The sequence below is a fragment of the Bubalus kerabau genome, chromosome 4 (genome assembly GCF_029407905.1).
Source record: "Bubalus kerabau isolate K-KA32 ecotype Philippines breed swamp buffalo chromosome 4, PCC_UOA_SB_1v2, whole genome shotgun sequence".
NCBI classification, from domain to species: domain Eukaryota; kingdom Metazoa; phylum Chordata; class Mammalia; order Artiodactyla; family Bovidae; genus Bubalus; species Bubalus kerabau.
In genome coordinates this window covers 55,228,181-55,238,812 of record NC_073627.1, presented here as the reverse complement: position 1 = coordinate 55,238,812, position 10,632 = coordinate 55,228,181, and the positions used below count along the sequence as shown (strand labels likewise).

At 57.0% G+C, this 10,632-nt stretch overlaps 1 protein-coding gene across 1 annotated transcript; it reads right to left on the bottom strand.

The window, feature by feature from the left end:
- Positions 1–10,091, bottom strand: MPO (myeloperoxidase). Its single transcript, XM_055580146.1, has 12 exons — positions 9,934–10,091; positions 9,691–9,784; positions 9,221–9,396; positions 8,909–9,032; positions 8,683–8,812; positions 8,405–8,611; positions 7,249–7,567; positions 4,998–5,158; positions 3,098–3,353; positions 2,483–2,653; positions 936–1,173; positions 1–208 (listed from the first exon to the last, which is right to left on the bottom strand). Exons 1-12 carry the CDS (start codon positions 10,007–10,009, stop codon positions 1–3), a joined length of 2,160 nt encoding a protein of 719 aa, XP_055436121.1. The 5' UTR covers positions 10,010–10,091.
- Positions 10,092–10,632: the final 541 nt, after the last annotated feature.

Genomic DNA, 10,632 nt, shown 5'->3' with positions numbered 1-10,632 from the left:
CTAGCTCCTTTCCCTCCAGGGAGCCAAATTCAATGCTGGCACCCTACTGCAGCGGACAAAGTCCCGAGGGAATCTGTTGGACATGAAGATGTTGTTCTTGGACACGAGGGTGATGCCTGTGTTGTCACAGATGATGCGGGGCAAGGAGATCTTGGCCAGGGCCTGCCGCTGCTTCTTGCTGAACACGCCCTTGTTCTGCCACCAGAACCTGCACGGGAACACCCACAGCCACTGTGCCTGAGGCCCTCCTGGGCTGGGAGGACACCCACTGGCTGGAGCTGTTCCTGGTTGACAGAGGACCACAGTGGACAGCGGCCCCACGGCACAGGAGAGCTTCAGGCCCTCGGGCAGCCCAAGAGGGGATTCAAACAAATAGAGCCCCACTCACAGCTGCCCAGGTGCCCCCCCCAACCCACTCCCACCCCAGCAGCCTCCAGGTATCACTAATGGCAGACGGGCCCACTCTCCCATGAGACCCTGGGCCCTGGACAGGGCTACGTCCAGGCGGGGAGACGGGATCTAGGGAGTGTGTCTCATTTGTCCACCCAGAGAGGGACACCTTGTTAAGAGTTTCCCCAAGGCACAGTTCGGACCAGGTGAGAACTGGGTGTGACAGAGGTCAGGCCCACAGTGGAATGAAAACAGGAGCAGCGGCCGACGGGAAGCAAGGACGGGACCTTCCAATGGAGACTGGTGGCCCCGTGACCGCGCCTGGGGCCCGGAGAAGCAGTTACTAAGGGTGGCATTTTCTCGTCCCGCTCCTTGACAACCACAGAGCCCTCTTTTTGCACCCTCAACAGCTTCAGGGTACATCAGTGACGACCTTGAGGCTCCCCAGAACACACTGGAGAATCACGGATCCTTCTAGCAGGAGGAAGCGGGGGGTCCCCCAAGGGTCAGGGGCAGGGGCAGAGCTGCGGGGCCTCTGCCCTCACCGGTCACCATCACGGAGCTTCCTGAACTGGGTCCCAATGAGGCAGGCGAGCAGCGGGCCCACGCGGCCATTTTTGTTCAAGGGCTCGGCCACGCCGCCTATCCAGATGTCAATGTTGTTGGGCGTGTGGTACAGTTTCATCAGCCTCCTCGCCAGGTCCAGGTTCCTCAGGACTGTGCCCAGCTGACCCACCGTGTTGGGCACTGGGAGCCCACAGAAGCGCCTCCAGGCATTGTACCCTGTATGGGAGGAGTGGAGAGTGGTTGTGGGTGGGTCACAGAAAGGCCACCCTCCCAACACAGTGAGGCCACATACAGAGGTCCGTGCAGGAAAGGAGGGCACAAAGGGGCTGTTACCCGTCTACAAACCCCCCGGGGAATCCTCTGGCCTCCCCGGGAGCCTGGGCGCAGCTGGGTCTCTCCAGGAGCCTCTCTGTCTTCCCCTACCCTTCCCACTCTAAGGTAAATCCTAAATTGTCATCACTCCTGCTGGGTCCAAGAACAGGAGCATCTCCTTGCCCCTGTGGAGATCTCAGACCCGCGATGGGTGCAGTGTGTCTGGAAGGATCAGCCCCATACCAGTTGTCCCATAGCACAGGCATCAGCAGGATGGTAGGCTGATCTGGGCTCCCATTCCAGCTCTGTCCCTGACTTGGCTGGAGAACCCGGGCAGGTTCTGAATTTCTCCAAGCTTCAGTTTCCTCATCAGTAAAATGGTGGTGGTTTACTCGCTAAGTTGTGTCCAACTCTTGTGACCCCATGGACTGAATCCATGTGATTCTCCAGGTGAGAATACTGGAGTGGGTTGCCATTTCTTTCTCCACATCAGTAAAATGGAAGTGATAATAATCTCTTCCCTCAGAATCCACACAAAATGAAGCAAAATAGATGGAGGTAGGTTTTCAGGGCAGTAGGGGCTCATTGTTATTATGGCGATGCCCTAAATTGGGGGGTTCCAGCAACACAATTTAGGGCATCACCATAATAACATCGAGCCCCTACTGCCCTGAAAACCTACCTCCATCTATTTTGCTTCATTTTATGTGGATTCTGAGAGGAAGAGATTATTGAGGGGTTCCAGCAACACAACAGAGAAGGCAATGGCACCCCACTCCAGTACTCTTGCCTGGGAAATTCCATGGACTGAGGAGCCTGGTGGGCTGCAGTCCGTGGGGTCGCTAAGAGTCGGACACGACTGAGCGACTTCCCTTTCACTTTTCCCTTTCATGCATTGGAGAAGGAAATGGCAACCCACTCCAATGTTCTTGCCTGGAGAATCCCAGGAACGGGGGAGCCTGGTGGGCTGCCGTCTATGGGGTCGCACAGTCGGACACGACTGACGCGACTTAGCAGCAGCAACACAAAGTAGGTGGAAGGTGCTGGAAATGGGGCAGAGGGGCCCAGGGGCCTGACTTCAGGCCGCATCCTAAGAGCAAGGTTCCAAGGGTTGGCGGTGGGGGTGGGGTGCCCAGGTAGCTGGGGGCACTGGAGAGGACAGGCGCTGGACTGGGAGGTGGGTTGGCCCGGGAGGCCAGGGCAGCCCCCTCACCAGGGAGGCCGTGGTCGCGGCTGCGCTGCATGTTGAGCGCAGGCAGGTCCAGCCCGATCCTCATGACCTGCTCAAACAGCCGCTCCCGGATCTCGTCCACCGCAATTTGGTTCTGGCGGTTCAGCTTCGCAGGGGTGGCCATAAGGCCCCGTAGGATAGGGTCGATGCCACCTGGAGCAAGAGGAGCACGCCAGGGGAAGGGTCCAGCTCGGTATCTGAGCTCAGACTGCAACGAGCCGGACCCGGGGGCAGTGGCTGAGAGCGCTGAGCACATGTGGCTCCTGGCGCCAAGGTCCCCGGGTGGGCAGATCCTCACTGAGGCTCTGCGGTCTCGGGGATAAAGCCATTCAAACTCGTCAGGCTCAGATGCCCCCAGCCCTCCTGGGTCCCTGAGGATCCCAACGCACAGGAAGGAGCCAGCTCCCTATAAGCTGTCTCATCCCACTTTCTGTTGTTCGATGTGCAAGCAGAGTCAAGTGAACCAGGCCGGAAATCAGATGCCCAGAAGACGGAAGGAAAGACAATGTATTCCGCCCTAGCTCCCTGTGACCAAGTCCACGCCCAGCCCACCGGCTGCCAGTTCACTCCCTCACTCCCGGACAGCGTCTTGCTCACCTTCACGCACAACCCTCCAGCTGGCGAAAAAGACTCTGCTGAGCGGCACGCGGGGGTTGGGCTGCATAGGTTGATATCGACTGTTCAGGCGGAACATGAAGGGTTGGATGAGGGTGTGGCCGTAGCGGAAGGCATTGGTGAAGACATTGGAGATGCGCGGGTCCACCGAGTCGTTGTAGGAGCAGTAGGGGCGCAGGTACTTCCGCATGGCCTCCCGCCCCAGCACCAGGGGCAGGTAATCCCGGTAAGTGATGATCTAAAGGAAAGTCACTCAGAGTGGCCTCTCCACTCACCCCTCTCTGCGGATTCTTCACCTGCTCCTTACTCGGCGCGATCCCTCCCTCGTCTAAGGCCAAGGATTTGCCTCCCACAGTACTGGACCTGGGTCCCACAGAGTGGGACCAAGTGGCATAAACAGGGCTCGAGTGCTTGCCTGCTGTGTGACCTTAGGCCAGTTATTAACCCCTCTGAGCCTCAGTTCCTCAAATGTAAATTACGGGTAATTATGCTGCACTGTGCCTTGCTGCTGCTGCTGCTAAGTCGCTTCAATCGTGTCCGACCCTGTGCGACCCCATAGACGGCAGCCCATCAGGCTCCACCGTCCCTGGGATTCTCCAGGCAAGAACACTGGAGTGGGTTGCCATTTCCTTCTCCAAGGATTAAATAATAAAAGGTTTTGTGAGCCCTTTCATAGCTCCCTTGCCCTTGAGTTATTCCTGTCTCACTTCTCTTAACTAGCACACTAGCTCCTTGAGGGCAAGGGTTGGATCTCATTTCTCTTGAAATTACTCAGTAGGCAACAAAGTGCCTGGCCCACAGTAGGGTTAATCTAGTATCTGCAGAAGGAGGGGAGGCAAAATGGAAAAGGGCCACCCTAGGTGATTTCTCGCAGTGAAAAGAGAGGAGAGGGAACAGACACACTCTAGATTCTAGACTCTGGAATCTCCTCTCAGAGTTAAACAAATCTCATTTAAGTTCTTAGTGCCAATGGAAAACTGGTCACCCTGGTCACCCTCAGCAACAGCAACTCTCTCCACTCCAAAGTTGAGGAGTATTAACAAGCGGTGTGTGTGTGTGTGTGTGTATGTGTGTGGTGTGTGCACTCGAGTGCATGTTCATGACCTGGGAGAGGATGAGGATGCTGGAGCATCAAAACTTGGGAGAAAGGAAATCCCTTAGCAGTCCAGTGGTTTGGACTCTGCATTTCCACTGCAGGGGGTTCAGGTTCAATCCCTGGTTGGGGGACTAAGATCCCAAAAGCTAAGTAGCGCAGACAATAAATAAATAAAGCATTTAAATATTCTCCCCAAAATTGGGAGAACACCCCTCAGGGATAAGCGAGGATAAGGAGAGTGGGTGAGCTGTGATAGAGCCGTAAAGAAGAGGGAGTGTGTAAAGGAGCCAAGAGTTGCAATGTGATGAAGGAAAGGAGAAGAATTTACTGAACACCTACTGTACGCCTGGTGGCTCAGCTGCTAAAGAATCCACCTGCAATGTGGGAAACCTGGGTTCGATCCCTGGGTTGGGAAGATCTCCTGGAGAAGGGAACGGCTACCCACTCCAGTATTCTGACCTGGAGAATTCCATGGACTGTGTAGTCCATGGGGTCACAAAGAATCGGACACGACTGAGCGACTTCCACTTTCACTGTGTGCCCAGCATTTTAGACCCACCTGTTTAAACCTGTCAGTATTATTCCTGGTAGACAGGAAAGTAGAAAGGAGAGCAAGCCTGGGAATGAAGGGATGAAAGGCAAGTGACCCTTGTCAGGCACTTAGTATCTGCCAGGTGTTTTCACATAGCTCATATGGGTTAATTTGCACAGCTAAGATGCGGCAGAGGCACTTTGGCATCCCAAGTCTGCCGACCCCTGGCATCACAGATGCCCAGGACTGCCTACCTGGACCATGGCTCCCACGATCTTTCGGGCTTCCTGATAGAGCCTCTCTCCGTTCCAGTGGGCGTTCAGGCGCTTGAGCTCTGTGGCCAGCCGGTTGTGCTCCCGCACAAAGAGTGTGTGCATGGAGGTGAGCTCAGGCATCTCACTCGCACGGGAGTCCCCTTGGGGAAGCAAAAGCTACTGTCATTCCTAAGACCTCCCTCCCAGAAAGGACTTGCTCCACTGAAACTCCCTCTGGGGCCAAGGCCTCAAATGCTGCTTATCTCCACTCAACTTTTCACGCCATGCTCAGTCTGCACCCCATCTAGGAGGCCTCCCTCGATTCCCTGGTCCACCATAGCAGCTCTTCAGTGCTAGCTGGGGATGCTCATCTACTAAGCATCAGATCTGACACAAGACTTGCCACCTCCCCATACCTGAGACTGCTGGCACCTGGAGGACAAGGACCATGGCTTGTGCCTTTTTGTATCTGACCCTCCCACCCAACACACACACAAACACTTGGGGTTTAACACACTTCCTGGGACAAAATAGGAGATCCATGAGCACTGCTTGATTGGCATTTTCTTGATTCAGGGAAGGCCAAAAAAAGTAGCATGCATGTTGGCTCTCCCTGTCTTCCTGCCCATGTCAGACACAGCAAATGATCACAGCCTTTACTCCTGATAAGATTAGATGCAGACTTCCCTGGTGGTCCAGTGGTTAAGAATCTGCCTGCCAATGCAGGGGACATGGGTGTGATCCCTGGTCTGGGAAGATCACACATGCCATGGAGCAACTAAGCCCATGTGCCACAACTACCGAAGTCTGCGTGCCCTAGAGCCTGTGCTTCACAACAAAAGAAGCCACCACCGTGAGAAGCCCACACATTATGACTAGAGTAGTTCTCACTTGCCACAACTAGAGAAAGCCTGCACATAGCTGAAGACCCAGTGCAGCCAAAAATAAAAATTAATTAAAAATTAATATAAAAAAAGAAATTGGATGCAACCTCAGAATCCTTCTTAACACAGGACTCTAGAAAGCCACTACCACCTGCTCAGAACTGCCATGCCCACCTTATTACATGCTAACTCTGCAGCCTGCTTGGGAGAGGGAGTCAGGGCACAGGATGTTTGAAGGCCACACCTGAGACTGTTCAAAAGAACCAAGAGTGACCCTCTGATCCCTCTAGTCCTCCCCTAACCCTGCTCTGGAGGATCAGGACCAGGCCCATTTCTGCAAGACACTGGGTTCAGTTCTCCCCAGCTCTAAACGTCGGTGGCAAGGAAATTCCCTGAGAGTAGCTTTTCCTTCTCATTACTTGACAAGAGGTCAAGATCAACCGGGCCGGGGACACGTGACTCAACACCATGTGGAGGTGGAGAACTGCTGCTCCTTCTCCTCTTGCCCAGAAAAGTCCACAGTGGGGCTGACCCTGATTCTCCTCCCCAGGGCCCAGCCAGCAGAGCCTTCATGAGTAGAGGTTGAGAGGCCAGAGAGCTCAGACCCACTGCTGGCTTCATAGTTAAAAACACCGTATCAAGTAAAATTTCTGGGCATGGCCACCGTCACTGCTCCAACCTTATCCCCAGGACTGCCAGTTGTCTAAATCAAAAATCCTACCCTCTTTAATTACGGGAATCAAGGTGGGTAGGTGGTGATGTTCTGGAGCAGCTCTGTCCCACAGAAATTCTGCACGGATGAAAACGTTCTACATTTGAGCTGTCCTGTATAGAAGCCATTAGCCTCTGGGGCTACTGAACACTTGAAATGAGCACTTGAAAGGTAGCTAGCACAGTGGAGCAAGCTTGTTTTTAATTTAAGCTAAATTACATATAAATGAAAATAGCCATGTGTGCCTAGTGTCTGCCATATTGGATACTGTTGTTCTAGAGGGTTGAGGGCGCTATGTTGCTCTCTGTCTCTTTGGTTTCCTGTCCCTGGAGGATTCAGCTTTCCCCTCTCACAGAGCCCAAATGGAAAGGGAGCAACAGAGAAAGGGCTAGATAGATGGAGCCAGGCGCCTTGGCCATCCCTGAGTCTCCTTCTTAAATTCGGGGGGTTTGTTCTTGTCGTTTTGGGGGTTTGCTTTTGTTTTGCCTTTCTGGCTCCAGCCAACTTGTTACCAAGGCAACAGCCGATTCACATCCTGTAAGTTGGTGAGGGCAGTCTCTCTGAATGCTAACTCCACAAGGGGCTCTGCAATAGGCTCGCCGTGGCTCCAGTAGGGGGCGCCCTGCATCAGTCCAGGTCCCTGCCCAGGACTGACCTGCCAGGAAGCAGGGGATGTTCGCAGAGCGGTTGGTGAGGAGGCAGGGGTCATGGCGCAGGTTGTCGAACGGCAGCAGGGCCCGGCCGTTGTCCTGGAAGCGGGTGTTGACGGCCAGCAGCCCCAGCTGGTTGGTCAGGTTGCGCAGCCTCATGGCCAAGGGGTCCTCGCTGCCGTAGACCATGCTGGCGTCCACGAAGGAGGTGAGTGCGTTGATCTGGTTGCGGATGGTGATGTTGCTCTGGGGGCAGGCAGGGCTGGAGCGGAAGAAGGGGATGCAGTCCTGCTGGTTCTTGATGCGGGGGTCATTGGGCGGGATCTGAGGTGCAGAGAGAGAGGCCCCGCGGGCTCGCCGCGACCAGAGACAGAGGTCAGGAGTGGCTCTCTCTGGTCCACCCGCCTTTTTAGGCCCTGAATTCCCGCCAGGGAAGCCGTCTGGAACCCAGGACCAGAGCGGGCAACCCAGACAGTTAACAGAGCCCCTCGGGCCCCTTAGCTGGCAGGAAGGCTTCTCAAGGCCCCCGAGGGATGAGCCTAAGGTCCCACCGGCAGAGCGCCTCTGAGCTGGAGGGGCGGTGACTGGAGGGCCGGCATGGGGGACCTGGGCCCCCCTGGAGGTGCGCTGGCCAGTCCTCCGACCTCCCCCTCAACCTCCTTTCCCTCCTCTCCTCTGACTCTGGTCTCTGGCTCTCTCTCTGTCCTCTCCGGCGGCCTCCTCTTCATTCCCTTCCCCCTCTTGTCTCTCTGGCTCTCACTCCGGCCCCTGTCTGCCTCTGTCCGCCTCTCTCTGGTACCCTCCTTCCTTCCTTCTCTCCCCTGCTACCTACTCTGCACGTGTCCACTCTCAGCCCCTCCGCAACCCCACTACCAAGCTCTGTGTGATGTGGGCTGGGGGTGGGCCCCCCCCCCCCCCGAGTCGGGAGGGAAGATGACTGAGCCCCTGGCGCTTACACACAGAAGTCTGAGGGGCAGTGGGAAGGTCCTCAGCACAGAGAGGGTGGGAGATGGTGGGGGGTGGAGGGGAGGGGGCGGTCAGGGCCAGGCTTGCTGGGACCCAGGGAAGGAAAGCAGGGCAGGAAGAGAGATGGCCCCTTCGGGGAACGATGCCCCCCTCCCCCGACTCAGCGGTCTGCAGGGTGGGGCCGGGAGGAAGCACCTTGAGCGGGAAGCAAGGCGGCTGCTGCAGGCAGCTGGTCTCGCAGTTGATGCCGGTGAGGAAGGAGACGCGGGCGGCCGGTTCGGGGGAGAAGTCGAGGTCGTGGTCGAGCAGCTGGCCCCACTGCATGAACATGAGTGAGCGCTCCTGGTCCGGAGTCAGCTTCTCCGTGGGGAAGCGCACGATCTCATTGGACACGGCGCGAGCCTGTGGGACACCGGGCGTCAGGGGCCGCGGTCTCGGCCAGGCTGCTCTCCCTCCACCCGTCTGGGGCTCACCAGGGGAACTGGGAAGCCGTTGCGCTTGACCCGGGGCGTCCAGCCGAAGGGCAGCGAGAAGCCATCCTCGTACTCCGCCGGCAGCCAGCGTACAAAGGCGCGGTTGGAAGCCCCCAGCGTGGGGCTGCGCCTGCAGGGGCAGGAACACGGTGCTGACACCCCTTGGTAGGGTCCCCAGCCTCCAGCCACCGCCCGCCCATCGAGGGCCGGCCCCCAGCGGCCGCACCTGTTGTTGCACTGCCCGGTGATGGTTCGGTACTTGTCCTTCTCTGGGCAGCTCACCCCCAGGTCCTGGTAGGCGCAGCCGCTAGTCTTGGACAGCAGGTTCAGCTGGGCTGGGGTCAGCACGTCTGTGGACCGGGCAAAGTAGGAGGCAAGTGGGAGCTGAGCCCCTGTTTTCTACCCACTGCTGGGGAGCCTTGCTTGGGAGATGTGGTCTGAGGACATAGTGGGGGGATGCTAGGATACCCCCCGGAAGGAGGGATTGGGAGACCCACAGGGATTGAGTGAGGCGCTGGAATAGTAGCGGGAACTGTACCTGTGACGTTGAAGCGGCCTGGCCACAGGGCCCTCAGCTTCCTCTCCAGCAGGCCAAGGGCCACGTGCAGGTAGTCAGCCGCCCTCACAGCGGTCCTGGTGGCCGCCACTGGCTGCTTGAAGTAGGACAGGAGTTCCATGGGGCTGGCCAAGCCACTGTGAAGCCGCTGCTTGATGCTGCTTGAGAGAAGGAGGGGTGAGCCCAGAGAAAGGAGGGGGAGACACTCAGCAGGGCCCCAGCCCAGAGCTGTGGGCTCGAAAGACCCAGAGCTGGGAAGCAGGTTTGTCTTTGTAAACATGGTTTGGACCTGGGAGTCCAAAGATGAGGCCATGGGAGGCATGGTCTTGAAGACATCTTCACACTCAAAGACAGAAAGACTGCCCGGCAGAGGGCCCCACCTCTAGCCGCACATTCCCCGCTGCCTGTTCCTTCTCTGAAAGGCCGGGGACAGCCTCACTCAGAAGCCCCACCTTTCCCGCTGCTCCTTGTAGACTTTGTCCACTAGCCGCTTGGCCTCCTCCATGCAGGTCAGCACCACCGAGGTATCCACTTCCCCTGGGACAGCTGCCCAGAACAGAGGTCAGGAGGTCAGGAATGGACCCAAAGTCCCCATCGGGCCCCAGAGCCCGGGTGGCTTACAAGGAGGAAAGGAATCCCAGGGACTCGGAACTACCCTTAACACGCCACCTTTTCCCTTCTTGCTGAACTGTTACCTGGAGGGACACCCTCCGAGGGCTGGAGCATGATCAGAACTGCCAGGAGTCCTGCGGAGCCCAGGAGCAGCTTCATCTCTGCAACAAGACCCCGTGCCCACGAAGTGTGCAAAGCCCACAGTGTGCTGGGGAGACAAGCGCCCCACAGCCACCTCCTCCCAGGCTCCTCACCCCCTCCTTCTCACCCAGTGCCCCCGCAGTGGGTTCTGCCTACAGACAGAGTCTAGGACCCTACCTCCAAAGTTCCAGGGCTCCACCTGGTATTGGCATCACCTCTTAGCTGAACCTGGGCTTTTATGTTCTCCAGGCTGGGGGAGGGCTGGGGCAGGTGGGTCCCGCCCCTGGAGACTCAAGTCTCTCTCCTCCCTCACTGGGGCCAGGGAGCACAGAAACAGCCCCCTCATGTGGGAGAAACAGGCAATGGAGGAGGGACCAAAACCGTCTCCAGCCCGTGAACTTGGCACTCCTCCAGAGAATCTCAGCTCCCCATGTGTGCTAGACCAGTGCTGTCCCCAAAGCGTGCAAAATTTTATCCCCCCTCTCCAAAATTCTGGTTCAACTGAGTATCCAGGGTTCCTTTGCAAGGGATGAAAGTTAGGAACCGACAGCCCAGGGAATAATGGGAAACAGAAATTGGAGTGATGATGGCCTGATCTGCCTCTGGACACAGTTCCCCCACGCTCAATAGTAAGCAGGCCC